Below are 25,936 nucleotides of genomic sequence, written 5' to 3'. Positions count from 1 at the left end.
TAATCAAATTGCAACTCGAGTGTAAACTTATAGCAGCACATCTACACGGTCCAGGTGAGAAAATGAGCAGATCAAATCAGCCAGTCTAAAAAATATATAAAAATGGACGAATAATGAAGCATTTCGCCAGTACATCAAACTGAACAGATCATATCAAACAGCTACACATCAATGAAGCATTTCGCCAGGATACAGGATCAGAGTAGTTTCATCGAACGCATAATGGTATTACAGCCTACTGAACACAAACCCACGCCAAAGAAGTAAATCCAATCTACCATGGCACATATCACATCGACTGCCAACCGGCACAGCGCAGCACAACATCAAAGCATCTTTAGATCCTGATCCTTGTGTTGAGTGACAAAATAACTGCAGAAAAACTGTAGGAGCACTAACAACGACCACGTACTCAGAATAACTGCGGGGGAAAAAAATCTGGATTCATTACCCACTGAACCCAAACTAAAACATGGCAAAGATCTCCCACAGTTTGTATTGAGTGAAAAAATACTTATAAAATTGCAATTCGTGTGTAAAATTCTGGCAGCACAGCTATACAATTTAAGTGATTCGCACTGATTGAAACGGATCAGATCAGCCAGTCTTAGAATAACGGTAACACGATTCAGCACTGAAGCATTTCGTCAGGATGGGGATCAGAGCAGTTTTATTGAACGCACACTGAACACAAACGCACGCCAGAGAAGTAAATCCCGTCGACCACGGCACATATCACACAAAAGAAACACGACCCCCACCAGCACAGCACAGCAGGAATCTAGACTCCGAAGCCGTAGAGGGTTCGGCCGTGGCGCTTGAGCGCGAAGACGACGTCCATGGCGGTGACGGTCTTGCGGCGGGCGTGCTGGGTGTAGGCGACGACGTCGCGGATGACTTCCTCGAGGAAGATATGGAGGACACCGCGGGTCTCCCCGTAGACGAGGCCGGCGATGCGCTTCACGCCGCCCCTCCTCGCCAGCCTCCGGATCGCCGGCTTGGTGATGCCCTCGATGTTGTCGCGGAGGATCTTCCGGTGGCGCTTGGCGCCGCCCTTGCCCAGCCCCTTAGCGCCCTTGCCGCGCCCAGACATCGCCGCTCCGGTCCGCTACGAGAGGGTGATTAGGAAGAAGAGGAACTGCTTTGGAGGGTGACGCTTGTGATGGGGTTGGGAGTTCAGGGTGAGGGTTAGTTTATATGGGAATGGGGAAGGATTTGGGAGGGAAGTCTCCAAACTGCTAGTCGGTTTGTTGTCAAAAAAAAATGCTTGTTGGTTTTCAGCGAATCAGGCAACCAACGAGCCACCGATTTGGTGCGGCCCATCTAGCGGTAGCAACCCATCTGATCGTTTAAGGGTAGCAGCCCATCTGATCAATTGGAGCCAGCCGAATCTGGCATTTTTTTTTGAGAGAGAGAGAGAATTCTTTATTTGGTCCTTTCTTAAAATTTATTCCTTTATTTGGCACAAAAAATATAGTTTCTTCCTTATTTGATACTGGATGTAAAATTTATTCCTTATGTGACACTTTCATCTATTTTGACCACTAACGGTGTTAAATGTGATTCCGCAAAATATAACGGTGTTAAATGTGATATGAAAAGATCATTTTGCCCCTGGTAATGTATTTAGTGATTTTTGCTAATTAAAGTAATACTCGGCTGATATATAATCTTTCCCTATAGTGTTACTATTCATCAACCAGGGTGCAGAATAAGTTATTCTTCACCCGAAGTAATCTTACGATCATTTCATAATTAAATTACATTTCGAATTCAAATAGTTACATTCCTATTGATTCACTACGTAAAATTTGACTAAAAAATAAAAATATAGGTCATAAGACAAGAAAATTTGCAGTTTATGTGTATTTTATACTATGTTTTTATGTTTGTAATTTTATATAACATAAACTATTTTTTACGGTGATTATATATTTTCTTACGGTCCCTTTTTGCGTCGGAAATAAGACAAAACTTACGGAACGTAAATTTACGGTGCATTGATGGTAAAATAGAGGGGGTGAAGAATAACTATGCCTCACCAAGGGTGACGAATAGCGCGACCATATATATATATATATATATATATATATATATATATATATATATATATATATATATATATATATATATATATATATATATATAGACACACACACACACTAGCAAAAAGGCTCGTGCATTGCAACGGGAGAAAAAGAGACTTAACACCATAAGTAAGCATAACTCAAGGCCCCTTAGCAGACTTGCACGTACTAAATATGCAATACTTGGCAGGAAGGTAATGTTGACAATTCCCTACTAACGCTGATAGTAAACTATAATATATGAATCCTAGAGGCCAAGGAAATGAGCAGTTATTTTCCCCCTGTTTATGTGCTCTGACCGTGATACTGCCGTTGTTGAAGGCATACATGTGGGCCCCGTTGTCGACAACCGCTACGGTATAAGCTCTGGCCATGATGCAGACCCTGCCACTGTCGAAGCTCTCCACCGCTGACAGATCAATCTGCATGGCGCATCATTCATGTCCGATTCTGACACAAAGTGCGTGAAGTGAACAACACGAGAAATGAAATAGCTTCCCAAACTCACCAGAGTTCTCAGAGATATCTTCTTTTCCTTTTCAAGATCAAATTCAAAGAAGCCTTCATAGGCTGGTGTGTATAGTCCTGGTCTCAATGAAGAACTGTGCAAAGAAAAGAAAATAATTCTCTTTACTCTTCAGACATTTTTAGATATAAATAAAGCATTAAGGAAAAAACCATAAGCATTAACCTTCTTAGATCAGAGCACATGAGTATCATGTAGTTCTGCTCTGACTTGTAACCCAGAAGTGAACAACAGTGTGCTCCTCCATGTTGTCAGAGGTTAGGACAATAAGTCCTAATGGTCGTATGCCGCCATGAACTGATGCACCCGCTTCCCGGCAGTGCTTCTCCACGTCCAAAAGTCAAGAAGGATCGAAAGGAACGGCGATGTCGATTGATGTCAGTTCAAAATCTATCTCGACATCAACCTGTTTCAAGAGAACGACGTGTCGGATTATTAGCATGCTCTGAAAAATATACAAAACACCTAAGCATGCCAGTCCTTTTGTTACCAAATATGTAAAATTTTATATAATTACTAACTTCAGAAGACCCTACATCTTTTGCTGGCCTGAAACTTTTTGAGGTAAATTTTTTGTTTGAATGACCAAGGCAAGCCTGTTTGTGTAAAGGAAAGTACCTGAAAACTGTCAGCTCCCTTAATCTCAAATAGACCTCCCTTCTTCAGCTTACAAGAGCAGACAACTAAATAATTGTTGGAAATATGCCCTAGAGGCAATAAAAAATTAGTTATTATTATTATATTTCCTTGTTCATGATAATCTTTATTATCCATGGTATAATTGTATTGATAGGAAACTCGGATACATGTGTGGATACATAGACAACACCATGTCCCTAGTAAGCCTCTAGTTGACTAGCTCGTTGATCAATAGATGGTTACGGTTTCCTGACCATGGACATTGGATGTCTTTGATAACGGGATCACATCATTGGGAGAATGATGTGATGGACAAGACCCAATCCTAAGCCTAGCACAAAGATCGTGTAGTTCGTATGCTAAAGCTTTTCTAATGTCAAGTATCATTTCCTTAGACCATGAGATTGTGCAACTCCCGGATACCATAGGAATACTTTGGGTGTGCCAAACGTCACAACGTAACTGGGTGGCTATAAAGATACACTACAGGTATCTCCGAAAGTGTCTGTTGGGTTGGCACGAATCGAGACTGGGATTTGTCACTCCGTGTAAACGGAGAGGTATTTCTGGGCCCACTCGGTAGGACATCATCATAATGTGCACAATGTGATCAAGGAGTTGATCACGGGATGATGTGTTACGGAACGAGTAAAAGAGACTTGCCGGTAACGAGATTGAACAAGGTACCGACGATCGAATCTTGGGCAAGTATCGTACCGCTAGACAAAGGGAATTGTATACGGGATTGATTAAGTCCTTGACATCGTGGTTCATCCGATGAGATCATCGTGGAACATGTGGGAGCCAACATGGGTATCCAGATCCCGCTGTTGGTTATTGGCCGGAGAGTCGTCTCGGTCATGTCTACGTGTCTCCCGAACCCGTAGGGTCTACACACTTAAGGTTCGGTGACGCTAGGGTTGTAGGGATATGTATATGCAGTAACCCGAAAGTTGTTCGGAGTCCCGGATGAGATCCCGGACGTCATGAGGAGTTCCGGAATGGTCCGGAGGTAAAGAATTATATATAGGAAGTGCTATTTCGGCCATCAGAACAAGTTTCGAGGTCACCGGTATTGTACCGGGACCACCGCAAGGGTCCCGGGGGTCCACCGGGTGGGGCCACCTATCCCGGAGGGCCCCATGGGCTGAAGTGGGAAGGGATCCAGCCCAAAGTGGGCTGGGGCGCCACTTCCCTCTAGGGCCCATGCGCCTAGGGTGGAAAAACCCTAGGGGAAGAGTCCCAAAGGGGGAAGGCACCCCCTAGGTGCCTTGGGGAGGAGGGACTCCTCCCTTGGCCGCCGCCCCCTAGGAGATTGCATCTCCTAGGGCCGGCGCCCCCTCCCTAGGCTCCCTATATATAGTGGGAGAAGGAGGGCCTCTCAACCTACGCCTTGGTGCCTCCCTCTCCCTCTCCAACACCTCCTCCTCCTCCATAGAGCTTAGCGAAGCCCTACCGGAGTACTGCAGCTCCATCACCACCACGCCGTCGTGCTACTGCTGGAGCCATCTTCCTCAACCTCTCCTCCCCCCTTGCTGGATCAAGAAGGAGGAGACGTCGCTGCTCCGTACGTGTGTTGAACGCGGAGGTGCCGTCCGTTCGGCGCTAGGATCATCGGTGATTTGGATCACGACGAGTACGACTCCATCAACCCCGTTCTCTTGAACGCTTTCGCGCGCGATCTACAAGGGTATGTAGATCCACTCCTCCCTCGTTGCTAGATGACTCCATAGATTGATCTTGGTGACACATAGGAAAATTTTGAATTATTGCTACGTTCCCCAACAGTGGTATCAGAGCTAGGTCTATGCGTAGTTTCTATGCACGAGTAGAACACAAAGTAGTTGTGGGCATTGATTTTGTTCAATATGCTTACCGTTACTAGTCCAATCTTGATTCGGTGGCATTGTGGGATGAAGCGGCCCGGACCGACCTTACACGTATTCTTACATGAGACTGGTTCCACCGACTGACATGCACTAGTTGCATAAGGTGGCTAGCGGGTGTCTGTCTCTCCCACTTTAGTCGGATCGGATTCGATGAAAAGGGTCCTTATGAAGGGTAAATAGCAATTGGCATATCACGTTGTGGTTTTTGCGTAGGTAAGAAACGTTCTTGCTAGAAACCCATAGCAGCCACGTAAAATATGCAAACAACAATTAGAGGACGTCTAACTTGTTTTTGCAGGGTATGCTATGTGATGTGATATGGCCAAAAGGATGTGATGAATGATATATGTGATGTATGAGATTGATCATGTTCTTGTAATAGGAATCATGACTTGCATGTCGATGAGTATGACAACCGGCAGGAGCCATAGGAGTTGTCTTAATTTATTTATGACCTGCGTGTCAACATAAACGTCATGTAATTACTTTACTTTATTGCTAACCGTTAGCTGTAGTAGTAGAAGTAATAGATGACGAGACAACTTCATGAAGACACAAGATGAAGATCATGATGATGGAGATCATGGTGTCATGCCGGTGACGATGATGATCATGGAGCCCCGAAGATGGAGATCAAGAGGAGCAAAGTGATGATGGCCATATCATGTCACTATTTGATTGCATGTGATGTTTATCATGTTTATGCATCTTGTTTACTTAGAACGACGGTAGTAAATAAGATGATCCCTCATAATAATTTCAAGAAAGTGTTCCCCCTAACTGTGCACCATTGCGACAGTTCGTTGTTTTGAAGCACCACGTGATGATCGGGTGTTAGATTCTAACATTCACATACAACGGGTGTAAGACAGATTTACACACGCGAAACACTTAGGTTGACTTGACGAGCCTAGCATGTACAGACATGGCCTCGGAACACAAGAGACCGAAAGGTCGAGCATGATTCGTATGGTAGATACGATCAACATGAAGATGTTCACCGATGATGACTAGTCCGTCTCACGTGATGATCGGACACGGCCTAGTTGACTCGAATCATGTAATCACTTAGATGACTAGAGGGATGTCTATCTGAGTGGGAGTTCACAAGATGAACTTAATTATCCTGAACATAGTCAAAAGGTCTTCGCAAATTATGTCGTAGCTCGCGCTTCAGTTCTACTGTTTAGATATGTTCCTAGAGAAAATTTAGTTGAAAGTTGATAGTAGTAATTATGCGGACTAGGTCCGTAAACTGAGGATTGTCCTCATTGCTTCATAGAAGGCTTATGTCCTTAATGCACCACTCAGTGTGCTGAACCTCGAATGTCGTCTGTGGATGTTGCGAACATCTGACATACACATTTTGATAACTACGTGATAGTTCAGTTAAACGGTTTAGAGTTGAGGCACCGAAGACGTTTTGAAACATCGTGAAACATATGAGATGTTTCGAGGGCTGAAATTGGGATTTCAGACTCGTGCCCACGTCAAGAGGTATGAGACCTCCGACGATTTTCTTAGCCTGCAAACTAAGGAGAAAAGCTCAATTGTTGAGCTTGTGCTCAGATTGTCTGAGTACAACAATCATTTGAATCAAGTGGGAGTTGATCTTCCAAATGAGATAGTGATGTTTCTTCGAAGTCATTACCACCAAGCTGCTAGAGCTTCGTGATGAACTATAATGTATCGGGGACATATATGATGATCCTTGAGATATTCGTGATGTTTGACACCACAAAAGTAGAAATCAAAAAGGAGCATCAATTGTTGATGGTTTGTGAAACCACTAGTTTCAAGGAGGGCAAGGGCAAAAGGGATGCTTCATGAAACGGCAAATCAGCTGCTGCTCTAGTGAAGAAACCCAAGGTTGAACCCAAACCCGAGACTAAGTGCTTCTGTAATAAGGGGAACAGCCACTGGAGCAGAATTACCCTAGATACTTGGTAGATGAGAAGGCTGGCAAGGTCGATAGAAGTATATTGGATATACATTGTGTTAATATGTACTTTACTAGTACTCCTAGTAGCATCAGGGTATTAGATATCGGTTCGGTTGCTAAGTGTTAGTAACTCGAAATAAAAGCTACGGAATAAACGGAGACTAGCTAAAGGTGAGCTGACGATATGTGTTGGAAGTGTTTCCAATGTTGATATGATCAAGCATCGCACGCTCCCTCTACCATCGAGATTGGTGTTTGCGTTGAGTATAGAAATGATTGGATTATGTCTATCGCAATACGGTTATTCATTTAAGGAGAATAACGGTTACTCTTTTTATTTGAATAATACCTTCAATGGTCTTGCACCTAAAATGAATGTTTCATTGAATCTCGATCATAGTGATACACATGTTCATGCCAAAAGATATAAGATAGTAATGATAGTACCACCTACTTGTGGCACTGCCACGTAAGTCATATCAGTATAAAACGCATGAAGAAGCTCCATGTTGATGGATCTTTGGGCTCACTCGTTTTTGAAAAGTTTGAGACATGCGAACCATGTATATTGGTGTATATGCATGAAGAAACTCCATGCAAATGGATCGTTTGGACTCACTTGATTTTGAATCACTTGAGACATGCAAATCATACCACATGGGCAAGATGACTGAAAGCCTCGTTTTCAGTAAAATGGAACTAGAAAGCAACTTGTTGGAAGTAATACATTTTGATGTGTGCAGTCCAATGAGTGTTGAGGCGTGTAGTGGATATCGTTATGTTCTTACTTCACAGATGATTTGAGTAGATATTGAGTATATTTACTTGATGAATCACGAGTCTGGATTATTGAAAGGTTCGAGTAATTTCAGGGTGAAGTTGAAAGATCGTCGTGACAAGAGGATAAAATGTCTATGATATGATCATAGAGATGAATATCTGAATTACGAGTTTGGCACAGAATTAAGACATTGTGGAAATTGTTTCACAACTAATACAGCCTGGAACACCATAGTGTGATGGTGTGTCCGAACATCATAACTGCACCCTATTGGATATGATGCATACCATGATGTCTCTTATCGAATTACCACGATAGTTTATGGGTTAGGCATTAGAGACAACCACATTCACTTTAAATAGGGCACCACGTAATTCCGATGAGATGACACCGTATGAACTATGGTTTAGAGAAACCTAAGCTGTCATTTCTTAAAAGTTTGGGGCTGCGATGCTTATGCAAAAAAGTTTCAGGCTGATAAGCTCGAACCCAAAGCGGATAAATGCATCTTCATAGGACACCTAAAACAGTTGGGTATACCTCCTGTCTCAGATCCGAAAGCAATAAGGGATTGTTTCTAGAATCGGGTCCTTTCTCGAGGAAAAGTTTCTCTCGAAAGAATTGAGTGGGAGGATGGTGGAGACTTGATGAGGTTATTGAACCGTCTCTTCAACTAGTGTGTGGCAGGGCACAGGAAGTTGTTCCTGTGGCACCTACACCAATTGAAGTGGAAGCTTATGATAGTGATCATGAAACTTCAGATCAAGTCACTACCGAACCTCGTGGGATGACAAGGATGCGTACTACTTCAGAGTGGTACGTGATCCTGTCTTGGAAGTCATGTTGCTAGACAACAATGAACCTACGAGCCATGGAGAAGCAATGGTGGGCCCGGATTCCGATAAATGGCTCGAGGCCATAAAATCCGAGAGAGGATCCATGTATGAAAACAAAGTGTAGACTTTGGCAGAACGGCTTGATGGTCGTAAGGCTATTGAGTACAGATGGATTTTAAAAGGAAGACGGACAATGATGGTAAGTATCACCATTAAGAAAGCTCGACTTGTCGTTAAGATTTTTTCCGACAAGTTCAAGGAGTTGACTATGATGAGACTTTCTCACTCGTAGCGATGCTAAGAGTCTGTTGGAATTATATTAGCGATTACTGCATTATTTATGAAATCTTGCAGATAGGATGTCAAAACATTGTTTCCTCGACGATTTTCTTGAGGAAAGGTTGTATGTGATACAACCAGAAGGTTTTTGTCAATCCTGAAAGATGCTAATAAGTGTGCAAAGCTCCAGCAATCCTTCTAAGGACTGGAGTAAGCATCTCGGAGTTGGAATGTATGCTTTGATGAGATGATCAAAGATTTTGGGTGTATACAATGTTTATGAGAAACTTGTATTTCCAAAGAAGTGAGTGGGAGCACTATAGAATTTCTGATGAATATATGTTATTGACATATTGTTGATCAGAAATGACGTAGAATTTCTGGAAAGCATATAGGGTTATTTGAAAAGTGTTTTTCAATGGAAAACCTGGATTAGGCTACTTGAGTATTGAGCATTAAGATCTATAAGGATAGATCAAAACGCTTAATAGTACTTTCAAATGAGCACATACCTTGACATGATCTTGAAGGTGTTCAAGATGGATCAGTCAAAGAAGGAGTTCTTGCCTGAGATGTAAGGTATGAAGTTAAGACTTAAAGCTCGACCACGGCAGAATAGAGAGAAAGGACGAAGGTCGTCCCCTATGCTTAAGACATAGGCCCTACAGTATGCTATGCTGTGTACCGCACCTAAAATGTGCCTTGCCATGAGTCAGTCAAGGGGTACAAGAGTGATCTAAGAATGGATCACAGGACAACGGTCAAAGTTATCCTTAGTAACTAGTGGACTAAGGAATTTTCTCGATTATGGAGATGGTAAAAGAGTTTGTCGTAAAGGGTTACGCCGATGCAAACTTTGACACTAATCCAGATTATTCTGAGTAGTAAAACTGGATTCGTATAGTAGAACAGTTATTTGGAATAGCTCCAAATGTAGCGTAGTAGTTGCATCTACAAGATGACATAGAGATTTGCAAAGTACATACGAATCTGATTGTTGCAGACCCGTTGACTAAAACCTCTCTCACAAGCAAAACATGATCAAACCCAGAACTCACTGAGTCTTAATCACATGATGATGTGAACTAGTTTAGTGACACTAGTAAACTCTTGGATGGTGGTCACATGGCGATGTGGTCTGTGAGTGTTAATCACATGGCGATGTGAACTAGATTATTGACTCTAGTGCAAGTGGGAGACTGTTGGAAATATGCCCTAGAGGCAATAATAAATTAGTTATTATTATTATATTTCCTTGTTCATGATAATCGTTTATTATCCATGGTATAATTGTATTGATAGGAAACTCAGATACATGTGTGGATACATAGACAACACCATGTCCCTAGTAAGCCTCTAGTTGACTAGCTCGTTGATCAATAGATGGTTACGGTTTCCTGACCATGGACATTGGATGTCTTTGATAACGGGATCACACCATTGGGAGAATGATGTGATGGACAAGACCCAATCCTAAGCCTAGCACAAAGATCGTGTAGTTCGTATGCTAAAGCTTTTCTAATGTCAAGTATCATTTCCTTAGACCATGAGATTGTGCAACTCCCGGATACCGTAGGAATACTTTGGGTGTGCCAAACGTCACAACGTAACTGGGCGGCTATAAAGGTACACTACAGGTATCTCCAAAAGTGTCTGTTGGGTTGGCACGAATCGAGACTGGGATTTGTCACTCCGTATAAACGGAGAGGTATCTCTGGGCCCACTCGGTAGGACATCATCATAATGTGCACAATGTGATCAAGGAGTTGATCACGGGATGATGTGTTACAGAACGAGTAAAAGAGACTTGCCGGTAACGAGATTGAACAAGGTACCGACGATCGAATCTCGGGCAAGTATCGTACCGCTAGACAAAGGGAATTGTATACGGGATTGATTAAGTCCGTGACATCGTGGTTCATCCGATGAGATCATCGTGGAACATGTGGGAGCCAACATGGGTATCCAGATCCCGCTGTTGGTTATTGGCCGGAGAGTCGTCTCGGTCATGTCTACGTGTCTCCCGAACCCGTAGGGTCTACACACTTAAGGTTCGGTGACGCTAGGGTTGTAGGGATATGTATATGTAGTAACCCGAAAGTTGTTCGGAGTCCCGGATGAGATCCCGGACATCACGAGGAGTTCCGGAATGGTCCGGAGGTAAATAATTATACATAGGAAGTGCTATTTCGGCCATCGGGACAAGTTTCGGGGTCACCGGTATTGTACCGGGACCACCGGAAAGGTCCCGGGGGTCCACCGGGTGGGGCCACCTATCCCGAAGGGCCCCATGGGCTGAAGTGGGAAGGGATCCAGCCCAAAGTGGGCTGGGGCGCCACTTCCCTCTAGGGCCCATGCGCCTAGGGTGGAAAAACCCTAGGGGAAGAGTCCCAAAGGGGGAAGGCACCCCCTAGGTGCCTTGGGGAGGAGGGACTCCTCCCTTGGCCGCCGCCCCCCTAGGAGATTGCATCTCCTAGGGCCGGCGCCCCCTCCCTAGGCTCCCTATATATAGTGGGGGAAGGAGGGCCTCTCAACCTACGCCTTGGTGCCTCCCTCTCCCTCTCCAACACCTCCTCCTCCTCCATAGAGCTTAGCGAAGCCCTGCTGGAGTACTGCAGCTCCATCACCACCACGCCGTCGTGCTGCTGCTGGAGCCATCTTCCTCAACCTCTCCTCCCCCTTGCTGGATCAAGGAGGAGACGTCGCTGCTCCGTACGTGTGTTGAACGCGGAGGTGCCGTCCATTCGGCGCTAGGATCATCGGTGATTTGGATCACGATGAGTACGACTCCATCAACCCTGTTCTCTTGAACGCTTCCGCGCGCGATCTACAAGGGTATGTAGATCCACTCCTCCCTCGTTGCTAGATGACTCCATAGATTGATCTTGGTGACACATAGGAAAATTTTGAATTATTGCTACGTTCCCCAACAATAACCCATTTACATAATCTAAAAAACTTTAAGCTAGCAGTCCTGTGATCACAAGTCTATTATACGCACATAGATGTGGACCAAATTTCATCGGCTAGAAGCAATATATCATGTAAATGCAGAATAAAGTGATCGAAGGTCAGAGAACCATGATATCCATCTGCCAGGAGATTGAGAGCATACAGGCTGATGAACACATCAACATTTGGCGAATTAGCCTCACTCCTTTTCAGTTTTGACGACAAAATAAGAGGAAGAAAGGTCCCAGTCTGAATATATGAAACTTACAGTCTCCACGTCGGTATCATCCAGCATCATTGGTGCAAGGTCCGAGAGCCGAACCTCCTTGGCCTCCACCTGAGTTGGATTGGACGCCTTTGCCACCTGCACGCGCATACACAGAAGAGACATGAAAACCAGACCAAATCACTTTTTTATTTATTGCATGGATGGCAGGGCAATTCTGAATATGAAGTGACTCCAGACACTTAATTCTATTGAACCATGAAAAGAGATGCCACACTTTAGTTTCTACAAAAGGCCCCTAGTCAACATATTAACATCATGGGCAATGTTTCTGAATGGCTGAAACGTTACAGTTTGGCAAAGAATTCTGAATTATAGCTGCCTGAAACCGACATGTTTCAGTGAACATCTCAAACTTGTTGGACTTGATGCCTAAGATCGTTTATAAATTCAGGTTCAAAACTATCGCATCTTAAGAGCGTTTTCTGTAGTTTTTCACTGTGCAATTATTTAGTATATTGTCAACTGAAAATAGGTGCATGAAACAGACATGTTTCTGTTTTCAACACGAATTGGTTCATTCAAACGCCCTGCCCAATATCAGTGAATAACTAAAAAGAAAAAAATAAGCTCCTACATTCAGCAATATAAAGCTAGCATAGTTATGGCCTGCAGCCCATTGATGTTAGCCTGGCTAAATTACAGATTTATTTGAGTAATAAAAAGAAGAGCACAAAAAGGAATAACAAATTCACTTAAATTTGTTAGTCAAGTCAAAACCTGCGGGAACCTGAATTTTTTTTCAGTTACAAATATATTTAGGTGCATAAGAGATACTAAAATTGTGAATTGTATAGGGTAATCTGTCTTACGAATCACCCGGGGAAAAAAGTCTTAAGATTACTTGCCAACACAAGAAATAACCCTTGTGGCTATGTCCTAGTACATCATAATTCAGATCACAAGAAAAGATGGACCAGGCCGTTCCCCTCAGAAACTCTAAACTGACTTGCATATAGCAATCACAGAGACTACTAAATCAGTCTACAAACTTGAGCTTACAAAAATTTGTTGGTGTACTAACCATCCTCCATCAGTTTTCTCATGCTTTATAAATTAAGTAGTGTCCTTTATTTCAGTCTGGCTACAGAACAGAATCGGAGACAAGAGACAGGGGACAAACAGGAGATTTCATCCAGTGAATATGAAGGCGATACATTACCTCTGGTGTAGCCGAGGCATGCGAAATTGGACAGTTGGACAGATGGTCTTGTTCCTCCGGTGAACTCGGCACTTCCTCCTCCGGCGAACTCGACGGCGACATTGCACGTTGCGTCAAAAAAGGCAATTTGGACGGGCTTTGATGGAGCTTATGGTCCAAGGACGCAATCTGATGGAGATTTTGGCCGAGGACCGCTCCTTCTTATAGCAAACAACTCAAATCCGGGTCGGGCACTCCATTGCTTGGTGTTCGAGAAGGACACGACCTCCTATTGTCCATCCAAATCACGATACGGGAATAGCTCGTCCGAGATTGATAAGGATACGGAGGAGGCCGGAGAGGATTGGCGGCGGCGGACAGGTCACAGCGAAGCGCGCCCGCGGCCGGCGTACCCACCAGAAAATGTTTCTCGTTCTGTCCTCCATCAAGCGCAGCAAGGATGGCCGTTCGGCGACAAGGGCACCGGCGATGAACCTCTCCTGCTCCACCACCCATGAACCTCTCCTGCTCCGCTGGCACCTCCCCTGAACCTCTCCTGCTCCGCCCGCCGCGCGGCGCCTGAACCTCTGCTGCTTCGCCCGCCGCGCCGCGCCTGAACATCTTCTCTATTTCGAACCAGCTTGCTCTTCTCGTCCTCGCGCACCTGCTTGAATCCTGATGAGGAATGAGACGGACGGTGAGCGGCAAGCAGGCCACGAGAGAGGGGCGGTGAGGAAGAGGGGTGTACTGAAGCTGGTGGCGGCTGCCGGCAAGAGGTGGCCGTGGCGGCGGCGGAGGCTGGAGGACGCGAGCCTCGTCGCGGCCGCTCGCAGGGCCATGCCCTTCCTTCCTTGGCAGAGCGAGACGGGGGGAGAATGGGAGCACAGGAGCGTCCCCCTCCCTGGCGCTCCTTCTTCTCCTCCGCAGCTCACCGCCGCTGTGGGGCCTCCTGCCGGCGCCCCGACACGGGAGCGACTCTGCCACGCAGAGCGCTCACCTCCTTTATCTTGTGCGCCGAGGCCGTGCTCCTGTGCTTCTCTTTTTTTAGTCAACTGCTCGCCCGTGCGTCGAAGGATTGCTTGCTCGTCTATTTTCCTTTTTACCCAGGCCCAAGCGACCAAGCCCGTAAGTGAAAGAACCTTCTAATAAGGAATTTTGACAAAAATCTTTAATGTGTACCCCAAATTAGTACCACCTTGTTTATATTACGATTTTGTAAAAGTGTATTATGACATGAAAAGAAAACGTATTGTGACGATGAACCCACGAAGTCAATCCGTGCTTTATTATTAACTAGGAAAATTGCCCGTGCGTTGCAACGGGTGATACCATGTTAAAATGTTGTCGGTTCTCAAAAAATAATGTTGTCAAAGTAGTGAAAAGGAAAAAGACAGGAACTATATGTGTTTTACTTCCTCAGTGTGTTCGGTTTCATGTCCTACATCGTGTACATCCACATGCAATGTGGGCTCATTGCCTAATATCGAATCCGCCTCAACTCCACCAGGAAGTCCGGCTGTCCACCGTCACAATGAAGGCCCAACACGGTGGCAAGGTGCAGCAGCCTCGGTGAGGACGTGGCCTACAGGATGCCAAATGCATTTGAGAAGGTCTCAAGGCACCGACCAGGCGCCGATGTCGCCCTCAGCCTCATACTCCTCCTCCACCCAACGATTGGCCTAGGGACCAGTCGAGCACGCATCGGAGTGAAGCGGGCATCCCAATTCTGCCTAGGAGGGTACATTTGCACACATTAGTGTGAGGCGGGCATCCTTAGCAAGGTGGTGTGTCTTTCTTCTCTATGTTAGGACCGGCGAGTCAACGGAGGTGGGCTTCTTCCCGATGGCATAGTCATTGACAAACATCCTGGTGCTTCGCCCACCCATGATTTCGTGCTTCGCGTGTAAAGACATAGATATATAGCTAGAGATTCTCTTTATCTCAGAATCTGAAGGTACAATGCATAACTGATTGGTGTATGTAAGCTATTTACCACTTAATGTTTTTAATGTGTACGTGAGCTAGTGTAAGAGCTAAGATTTCATCTCCTTAACAAATGAACACTACTTCAATGCGAGTTACTGAACTGTGACATCAACTTGAATTGCACATCAGAAGAAAACGGATTAGTCCCAACTATCACAGAAAATTGTATTCCCCATCATTGATTTGAAGTTTGCCGACAAATGGAGCTGAGCATCATCAAAATACATGTTACAATTATGTTCAGAGGTCATGAATCTAAATAAAGTGCACATTAAAAATTGTACAAGTTCACTATTGCTATCATTGACATATATCATCGGCATACTATACATGGAAGGCATATGAGTTCAGAGATAATATTATGATAGACTTCTAGCATTTACGTTTGACTGGTGTGTTAGCTGATCAAAGTGAAATTTTCACAAGAGAGAGCCAATGATCATTGCTTTATTAGACCAGTAGCTAAGATGATATTTTGACCAGTGTCCACGTGGATTGGGGCCGGGCTGGCGCTTTGAGGATATTACCTCCATGGCTGCAAGGCATGGGAGCCCGGGCAACGATGGGACACGCGGGTCAGGGCTGGTGTGTGCTCGAAGGACTGGGTCTCCATGTATTGGCGCATGGTCAGAGACGTAGACGGCGATGCAGGGAGACAATAGCAATGGCAAAGCATGGGAGCAGGCCTGCGGCTAACATTTATCCTCCATCCAGATGCTCATCGGTCATCCAAACCCTTCCACCCATAAAACACATGAAACAGAAGATAAAGTGTACTACTAATTATGAATGGATCAATCATGAGACAAATTGAGAATCACAAAAATATAATGGTGCTGAGACAAACGGTGAATTAACAGCTGAGCGGCCGCTTGCCTTCAGGTCAATGCGGACGATGCCCAGCTGCCATCGCACTCATGTCACCTAGACATCACCGCCGTCTGACTGCTATCCCAGGTCACTCCTCTCTGGACCTTGATCTACCGAGCCGAGCCCCAAGACTTGAAAGCCTGCGGACAGTTTGGGTCGAAGCCAAATCTGAAAGCATCCATCGCTGGATCCTCTTCTCCAGTTCATAGACAAATAATTTGCTCTGATCCAAGTTGTAGATGAATCAGTCTTTTTCTTAAGAAAACAAAACAGGTACACTGATTCAAGGGGATAGACGTGTGCGGAAGAGGCAGCGGGGGCCGGGAACTGTTGCGAGACGTGGTGCAGCAGTGCAAGATTGGCTTGATGGCGAACGAACCTCCTCTTCTTCTGCTTCATGGCATGATTCAAATCCACCATAGTGCCGCTACGGACATAAGAAAACCAAAAGAAGATTATCAGATCCTATAACGTCGAGACGGGCAGCTAGCATGCTCGTACCCTGCCATGTTCATCCTATCCGCCGGCGGCTTCCTCACCCTCCTCCTTGGATCTGCAAATCACGTTGTGTGCTGGACGGCTCTGCTCCAGTTGGAGATGTAGACGGACAACTGAATTCGAATTAAATCAGTGGGGAAAACATGTATGTGTGTACCTGCGCATGATTATCATGATCGGTTTAGATGAAGGGTGTCCTCACCGACCTTGCAGAGGAAGGCTTGGGTGGAGGAGCCGACTTCTGTGGACAGCACACACTTGGTCGATGGGGCAGTGCCCAGCCGGACCATCTTGAGAAGATGCAGGAAGATGGGAGCGGCAGCGGCGGGGCTGTTTTGCTGGATTTAGCGCTCTATGTGGGGCGTCGAGGAGAAAAGGGCCCCGGATCTTGAGCCGGTGGAGGGCCTGGGCGGGGGAGCCGGCACCCAGCCGGGCCATCTCAGGAGGAAGCAGGGAGGCGGGGCTGGTTTCCTGATCGGCTGCTCGGTGAGGGCGTCGTGGAGCAAATCCTCTTCACGGAGAGATGAATCGGTCGCATATTCAGTTGAGATGCCAGGATGCACATCCGTCCTTATTATCGCCGGCGTCGTCTAGAGGTCGGGTGCCCCGCCCAGGGATTTGGTAGCGGGAGGAGAGAACACATCCCCGTCGGCCTGTTCGCTATACTCCGTCCATCCCCTCCTGATTCCTAGATCTGTCCCACGCCTGGGGTGAGGTGGCCGGTGCTGGCGGCAGTGGCGGCGACGATGGACATACGAGGGAGGAAGGATTTGTGCGGGCCTGTTTCAAGAAGAGGGTAGGATTCGTTGGCATAAAAGACAATGGGGGGAAGGAGGAGTTGTGTTTGGACTTGAGACAGGCGTCGTATGGACGGCATGAGAAAACGTTTCTTTGTTAGTCCTGGACAGAAACATATTTTCTTAGGCAAAGCCAACTCGAAAAACAAAATAGATGATGGAGTCCACCTGACGGAGTCAATCAGAGGCCCAATCAGGTTTGTGAGACAGAGAGAAAAAAGGATGAACTGTTTTTTCACTACGTACGAAAATCCTATAAGGACGTGTGGATCCCAAATTAGTACCACCTCGTTTATATTACGATTTTGTCTATACAAATCATAAAAGCGTATTATGTCATGAGAAGAAAGTGTATTGTGACGGTGAACCCACGGAGTCAATCCGTGCTTTATTATTAGGGAAAGAAAATATAATATATTATTGACTCCGTGGGTTCACCGTCACAATACGCTTTTTTCCATGATTTTACGCTTTTAATTTGAATTTAAAACATATATGCGAGGTGGTACTAAAACCGTTTCGTTCACTGGTGACAATTGTTTCCGAGCGTAGTCGATGTTGGGCTGGAGCGAGGCGAGTCTGCTAGGTTAGATGGACCAACTCTGGCCCATCTCATCTATACGTTTTAGTTTTTTTTCCTTTAGAAAGAAAAACAATCGCTGGTTGTTTGTATTTCGAGGTCGGTGGTTTTGTCTTCCGGCTCAAGTCTACGATTCCTATAGGGAGTTGGAAACCAGCGGCACTAGACATGTAGGCACACAATAACCCCTGGGAAAACCATATTAAAGGAAAACTTCTAGGCAATAGATACCTTATTTATAGAAACGGAAAAACCAACGGGCCACCCACACCGTTCCGATCCTGCCTTTTGTGATTTGCTCGAGATCGATTGCGATCTCGGGTTTAGGTCCGCTGCAACCAAGGCGAGTGCGCCCGTAATCGTCGGCAAGACTAGCCAAGTCATGGCCGATTGGCCGTACGTGGAGATGGAATCGTCACGACCTGCCATGGCACGGCCGTACGTGGAGAGATGCACATGAAGCAGGATGAGGGCCATCGGATCGAGGCATCGGGGAGCAAGGCTGAACCTGCCGCCGTCATTGATGTCGATGATGGTATTGCAAAGGACGTAGATGCATGTGAGACTGGACGTGGAGAACATGCTCTGTGCTAGGATTAGCATCCAGCATGACGATGATGATGACATGTCGCTGGGCGTGAGTGTGGACAAGCAGAAGGCCATCAACAACGAACACACATAATTAGCACTTGTTATGAGCGGATCATCGTCACCTCAAGGCCAACTCACCAATCCTCTCTAACTACGCGCAGATGCATTCTGCGACGAGCAGCGCCAACTGTGCTTGATCATCAAGGATCTGTACTTGTTATGTCGAACTTGACGGGCTCATCATGGTGGACACGGTCCGGTCAGGGCACGACACGGCACAGGTTTGCACCGGCCGCGACCGGTTCGGTTCGAAGTGCCCAGTGGGCCTGTTTCCCTGAACCGGACCGGCAAGGCGAAAGCTCAGTCAGGACCGAGGGACCAAGCAATGGCTGGGGTGCACGAGCTGCGTGTGTCCCTTGCGCCTTCGAGCGTGCCCTGCGTCTGTGCCTAGCGTGCTTGCGTGTTTGTGTCGTGCCATGTCTTAAAGAGCAAAACCTCCGTTTGTTTGCTTTAGACAAAGAGGCAGTTCATCTATGGTAGCGTCTCATTCCGGTTCGCGGGGAACTCCGCCACCAGCCGGCACTGTCACAACATACTACGTACGTACATCGTCGCTTTCAATTTCATCAGATTACTAATCAACTTGTACTGCAATACTAACTGTATGTGCATCAATTGATTGCAAATTCATACATAGTATGTGGGAACGACCATGATGAGATCAACTTTGAGTTCCTGGGGAACAAGACGGAGAACACCAACGTGTGCATGTTCACTGAGGTGTTTGTCACCAACCGAGGTGCACTTGGAACGAACACATGCGGATGAGAGATTGCTCGAGGAAGAAGAAAGACAGTTATTTTGCGCCGCACAAACTAAATAGCTTTTATGTCAGTATTTGTCTGCTACTTATTCAGCCTTACCGAACATGAAAGGGCTTTGTGGCTCCTGACTTTGCATCGTCGTGATCCACAACACTCTGACAAACCACAAGCAGACCGATGAGGCGCGAGAATCGCTCCAGGCAGTTAGACCCGCGAGCTAATCTAGCTAAAAGAGAGAAAGCGTTCGAGACTAACCCGACGGAAAACCAAAGTGCTAACTGAACTAACTGAAAACGTGACAGGGCTTGAGATTTATTCAACATTGTTCGCCGGCCTCGTGGGCGAGAAGAAGATGCAGTTCGTGCCCTGTGTTCTGCGTGCATTGGCCGCACCGCTTCATTGCGTTAGCGAAGCCGGGGACGTGACGGCTGCGACAAATTTGATGGCGGCGGCCGGCGGCCATGGTCAGGGAAGAGAGACGCGTGCGTCGTGTAGGCAGCGTTCTGGACCAATTCATGACGCAGGAACGAAGATGGCGGTGCGGTGGTTCACTCGGGGATTGCCCGTGGCCGCGACGATGTGGAATGGCTGCCGCGGCTAGCCGTGGACGAGCGCCTCGCCGCCTTGACAAAATATGGATGCACAGGATTATGCTACTAACATTGTGGAGCGTGTGCTGTTGCGGTGCTATGACATCTACACTCTGTGGAAAAAGATTTGATTTACAGTTGATGCTAGAGATTTTTCTGGGATCTACTTTTGACGGGTCAATCTGGTTTGTTGGCTGCTAGGTGGCTACATAAGATGCTACAGTGCGCCACGGAAAGGTACACAGGTTCCCCACAGCTACATGTATGTATCATAAAGTTTCATCTTTCATTTTTGAAGTTCAGTATTGACTCCTTAATCCTGTTTCTTAGGGTTCATGATTGACAATTGATATTGGATTATGGAACTAAAATGTCTACTCTGTAACTAAATGTTCATGGATGTCTTAAAAGGAGAACAATTCGGACCATAAATGTACAGTATATTTGATGGATCCGTCTAATCTATACTTGAAATTACAGTGTGTAATTTATTTAGACGCTATATATATGTTTGATGGAGCCTTCTACGTTGGACTGTTGGACTTGAAATTACAGTGTACAATTTCCTTCCGACTTGCTAATTCAAATTTGCTCATTTTAGACTCAATAATAATAATAATTCTAAACAACATAATAATCTAGAAAATATTTTTTGAAGGATGTTTCTTTACATCTTATATCATTATGATGTGAGATGGGTTACATGTCTCTAAATAATTTTAGCGGAGTTGTTATTTAACATCCGTAAGCCATTGTTGGCAAGGGTGAGATGGAGGATAAGTTTCAGGCCTCATTTGGTTTAGAGGAATTTCATAGGAATTTTAAAGGATAGGATTCGTATAGGATTTTTTCCTTTAGAGCCCTTTGGTTCATAGGAATGGATTCCTATTCCTACATAGGATTGGTTCCTATCCTTCACATTTCATAGGAAAATAAAAAAGAGTCTAGACTCAATGGAAAAATTCCTTTGGTGTCAACCAAATGACATCTTGTTTCCTATTCCTACTCATAGGATTTGAGATACATGTCATCTCTTTTGCTACAAGATTTCTATTCCTATGATAATCCTATCCTATGAACCAAAAGAGGCCTCAATGTGGTATTCCGTTTTGAAATTGAGAGTGTGGGCTGGTGGAGAGGGTCCTTTTTTCGCGGGAAGGTGGAGAGGGTCCTTCAGCCATGCTTATTAGGGTAAATGTGTTCGATACTTTTTTTGGAAAAGATATTGTGCAAGCGTTCGTCGTAGTGTGCAGTCACACCAATGCCGCCTGATCTCGTCGAGGAGTGGAGATGTACAACCGAGTGCTTATGTGATGATGACATCATGGATCAGACGCCAATGTCTATGCTCGTTATGTCGAAGGGTTGTCCTATTCTTTCCCTCCCGTTGCAACGCACGGGCATTTGTGCTAGTAATAATAATAAAAAAAAATTTATCCCTAATAATATAATATATATATATAATATACTATTATTATTATATTATATATATTTATAATAATAATAATAATAATATCTATCCCTATAATAATAAAGCACGGATTGACTCCGTGGGTTCACCATCACAATGCGCTTCTTCCCGTTATTTTACGCTTTCACTTTGAATTTTAAAACTTATTTGAGGTGGTACTATTCATGTAGGTCAAAAACATTACGTTCCTGCCGGTATGATTAAAACTTGGTCCTCTATACGTTGACCCAGCTTGCAACGCAGGGAGGAAAAAAGGCCCAGCTTGCAACTCAGGGAGGAAAAAACACTTGGGCCTTCTGGCTGTACGTTGACCCATCTTCAGTGCAACGCAGGGAGGTAAAAAATACACGCTTGCGATAGGATTTGAACTCACAACCTTCCACGCAATACCTCTTCGCTTGGTTATTTATCTTCGCTTGGTTTTCTTAACAACTAGTAAGCAGCCCGTGCAACAAAGGACCGGAGAGTATCCGTCACCTGCTTTTTGTATGTTCAGTTGCGATTCAGGTTTGGAAACTGCTTGGAGTGTGGGATGTAATACAGAGGGGATTGGCGATGAATACTTGCGGGGAGGTTATGTTGGATTATCTTCTTAGCCTACCGGACGATCATATCCATGTGCTAGGATTGCCAAAATTGCGAGAAACGGTGGCTACATGCTGTTGGTACTTGTGGTGGGAAAGAAGAAAAATTACACATGGAGGTGATCCACAAACGGCGCCACAGATCAATCTGGCTGTACACTCCTTGGCAGAGAACTTTATAGCAGCGAATTCACCACGGCCAAGAGTTCATTTGGGAGGTTGGATGAGACCAAGGACCGGGTATGTCAAGCTAAATGTGGACGCGAGTTTTGATCAGGACTTACTTGAAGGTTCAGTAGGTGCTGTCATTAGAGACCACAAGGGCAAGTTTATAGCTGCAGCAAATGAAAAACTTGGAGTCTGTTATGATGCTTTTACTGCTGAGGCAATTGCAATCAGATTCGGCCTAAATCTTGCTCGCACAACTGGATGTAGCAAAGTTGAGGTGAATTCAGATAATTCGGACGTGGTTGAAGCGCTCAGAGAAGGCTACTCAGCTTCGGTAGCCAGTGCGATTTTTGATGACCGTTATTTCATGTCTTTAGAATTCAGTCATATTGTTTATGAGCATTGTTTTAGAGAGAATAATAAGGTAGCACATGAATTAGCTAGTCTAGCTAGATTCAATCCTCCTGATGTATGGTTGGATGATCCCCCGTCGGCTATCATCCCCTTAATTGTATCAGATGCTACTATTGTAGCCAATTAATAAAGGAGGTGTTTATCAAAAAAAAGCAGCCCGTGCAACGCACGGCTCAATCGAAGCAGCCTATTAAATTCATGTGAGTATTGAATTCTGAATTCATATTCACAAATTTTAGAAAAGTAATAGGACATCTATAGTGTGTGATGATCGCTGCCTCTCCAAAGGTCGAGTTTAAAGCAAAGCCCAATGAGTTGTCTCAAGCAGACCAAAAAGAAATCCCAATCCATGAAGAAATAACAATCCTATAGTAAAGATTTCAGGATGTCTAATTTCTTGTGTGAACTTGAAAGGACTTATAATAGGTGTAGGCATTGTCCAACTGAACATGGCAAAGACGTGAACTTCAAATAAGAATATACGAAAAGTAGAAGATAGCAATCGGAACCTAAATAGTTCAGTTCTGAAAAAAATAAACTATGTAATCTGAAATATGTAAAGTATGTAATATAAAAAATGTTTTAGTTCCGCGGAGTGGTCCAAATGGCGGCAGCACGCGCGTCCTCACCGGCTTAGACGGGGCTCCCATGTCCCCGCCTACCGCAGGTGCGTAGCGGAACCGAGACTCCCACGTCCTCGAAAGTGGCGGGAAACTTGCGCTTCTCCCCATACATAATCCTGTTGTTTGAACCAACCATCAAGAAACATAATATCAAGTGAACAAACAGTTAACTTTTATCCAAATCTATTCACATTACAAGTTTTTACCTAAGCCTTTTGAGGATGTCTATATGATTGGGTTTGGTGCTTTTTCACCTATTAATCTCATTGCCAATCCTCCTCCTTATGGTTAGTGGTCTCCTAATTTCCATGCCTTGCTCTAAACCCCTCAGTTTGCAATTCTATCTTGTTTGAGGCCAAACTTCTGTACATTCACATGAGTAGTTAAGAGGTATAATTAAACTGTGAAAGAAATGACAAAATCATAGAAAGGATATATTTAGGAATACATATCAAGCTAGTCCTTTGTAATGACCATAGCAATTACTATATTTAGTTAACAACTGAGGTATAAGAGGACGATATAGGGGAAAATATCGTGAACTGCAAACACTAAATACTCGAGTTTCTAGTGATTCATCCCATGTGTAATGAAACTTCAGAGGTGTTCTTTAGAAAGAAAATTATTAGGTGTAGACCTCAAATAAAGATACTGAATAGTCAAGTTACCTGGCATCATAGTAATCAAATTCACATAATGAAAATCATGGAAGAAAGTTAAAGAAAAGTGCTTCCATTAAGTACTGTAATATGATATAGTTGTGCATGCCTGCTGTATTTGGCTGCTGAACTATAGCTCCTCCTCCATCCATTTTAGAGTCCTCATTCCTAAAAATAAAAGACGAACATGGTTATTCTTTATGCATGAAAATCCGATTGTTCTCCAAGGGGGATTGGAAATCACAGATTAATTCAGGAGCTATTATTGATATAAAATACTAAGAAAAGAGAGAATATTGCAACTATTAACAAAAGTATTGTTAGGCCACAAATTAAATCTGTTTAAATTTTTAACACGTATGGACACACACCCCAACCGCAAAAGAAAAAAAAAGTTGCTGCAGCTGATTTTCGCATTGCCATCTATGCATAGAACAGGGGACAAATTTAATTAGCGCACTTACTACTCATTTCTCCTCAAACTGAATAAAAGTGCACCGATGATGGGCATATCTTTCCCTGTTTGACAGGTTCAAATTGTTGTAAAAAAAGAAGAGAAAATAGACTCACCTGAGCCGTGCATGCATGATTTGTCCAGTTACGACAGGTGTAGGAACTTATTCTGAATTTATGAAACTCAAAGGCCAAGCTAAAAAAAATTCCTTCCGATCCAGAAAGACCGACCTGTCTGAAAATAATTAAAAGAAAAAAAACATATGTATCAGTACAGAGGGAGTTCTGTTTACAACTACCCATGGAAAACCTTTTGTTCTTTTGAATTCACCATTCAGTGATCGTCATATTCATTTGCTCTCTTGAAGCTAATCTCTTAAAGCCAAGAACAGAGCACACTTTCTTGATGAGGCACTACTGAATGATCTCGAACCTGAAACACCGCCACACAGTCTCCCTTAGTATCATAGCCACACCACCTTTGATGAAACAAAAAAATCGCGGGAATCATGGAACAGAACAACAAACAACATTGATCCTGCACCAAATAGAACAACAAACAACATTGATTCTGCACCGAATTGGAAAGTGCTAACATCTTGAGGAGTTAAGAAAAACCTACGAGCATGGCCTTCAGCACATTGGCACCTAGGCACATTGATATGCCTGGCAGAAAGAAGCCAGATGAGAAGCCAGGGAGCAGCAGATGTATGTCTGACTCTAATTATCAAGACAAAGATCAATGCTAATCTAACCTCGGGCATGTTGCTGCTTGTGGAAGTTGTGTCCAATTCACTCATATATCTCTTTAAAAGTTTCATATGACCCTGTTAAAAGAGAATAACTATATATCTTGAATAAATTGGCAGCTGTCTTCAGAATAAGAAAAAAATGGTAACAGAAACCTTTAGCCAAGTTGTAGCTCATAATCATCCAGCTCGTCAGACCATCTAGTTGACTCTTTAATCCGTTTTAAAACTTCCTTGGGGTTACTATTCCAATGCAAAATGTTCAAACTGAATACAACAAGTTCAATCCAGGAAAGCACAAATGATAAAACTGACATGTACCTTGATAAAGTCAAGTTGCAGAAGGCCTTTGCGGTGTGCATAATATCTTCGAACACCATCCAATGTTTTTAGAAGTACATCTTTGTCCTGTAAAAACGATATTTGAAAGACGAGACAATTGGAACACAACGCAGATTCTTAGAATATCACAGATTCATATTTATAATCTAATCTCTCCACGAGCAAAAAAGGTGAGACATGCAAAGTTAATTCCACAAGAAATTAAAAACTAAATGTACCAAAACATTTGAATGATCCAGAACTGAAACACTAATCACCTGCAAAAGAAATGGTTCATCACAATAAAAGGATGCGGGCGGCTGCTCATGCTCGCGGCGGCGGAGAAGAGGACCGGCTGGCAGCGGCGGCGGCAGAGGACCGGCGGGCGGCGGGAGGAAGG

The 25,936-nt window shown here is 44.4% G+C and overlaps 1 protein-coding gene, 1 long non-coding RNA gene and 1 pseudogene across 2 annotated transcripts; all 3 read right to left on the bottom strand.

The window, feature by feature from the left end:
• Positions 1-613: 613 nt before the first annotated feature.
• LOC119359247 (histone H4-like) lies at positions 614-1,143 on the bottom strand. The gene has a single exon (XM_037625530.1). The coding sequence runs from the start codon at positions 1,091-1,093 to the stop codon at positions 782-784; it is 312 nt and encodes a 103-aa protein (XP_037481427.1). The 5' UTR covers positions 1,094-1,143; the 3' UTR covers positions 614-781.
• A 1,094-nt stretch (positions 1,144-2,237) lies between these two features.
• LOC119357775 lies at positions 2,238-14,197 on the bottom strand (annotated as a pseudogene).
• A 9,921-nt stretch (positions 14,198-24,118) lies between these two features.
• LOC119359246 lies at positions 24,119-25,912 on the bottom strand. Its single transcript, XR_005172431.1, has 7 exons — positions 25,815-25,912; positions 25,537-25,623; positions 25,372-25,458; positions 25,222-25,293; positions 24,798-25,132; positions 24,584-24,701; positions 24,119-24,181 (listed from the first exon to the last, which is right to left on the bottom strand). It is a non-coding gene; the product is annotated as an uncharacterized LOC119359246 (long non-coding RNA).
• Positions 25,913-25,936: the final 24 nt, after the last annotated feature.

Source organism: Triticum dicoccoides, chromosome 2A, assembly GCF_002162155.2.
Source record: "Triticum dicoccoides isolate Atlit2015 ecotype Zavitan chromosome 2A, WEW_v2.0, whole genome shotgun sequence".
Lineage (NCBI taxonomy): Eukaryota > Viridiplantae > Streptophyta > Magnoliopsida > Poales > Poaceae > Triticum > Triticum dicoccoides.
The sequence above is the reverse complement of the archived record's forward strand: the minus strand, read 5'-3'. Positions and strand labels throughout refer to the sequence as shown.

What these genes read in the sequence shown, in the direction of transcription:
- LOC119359247 (XM_037625530.1), bottom strand. Translation starts at nt 1,093, where the DNA reads ATGTCTGGGCGCGGCAAGGGCGCTAAGGGGCTGGGCAAGGGCGGCGCC.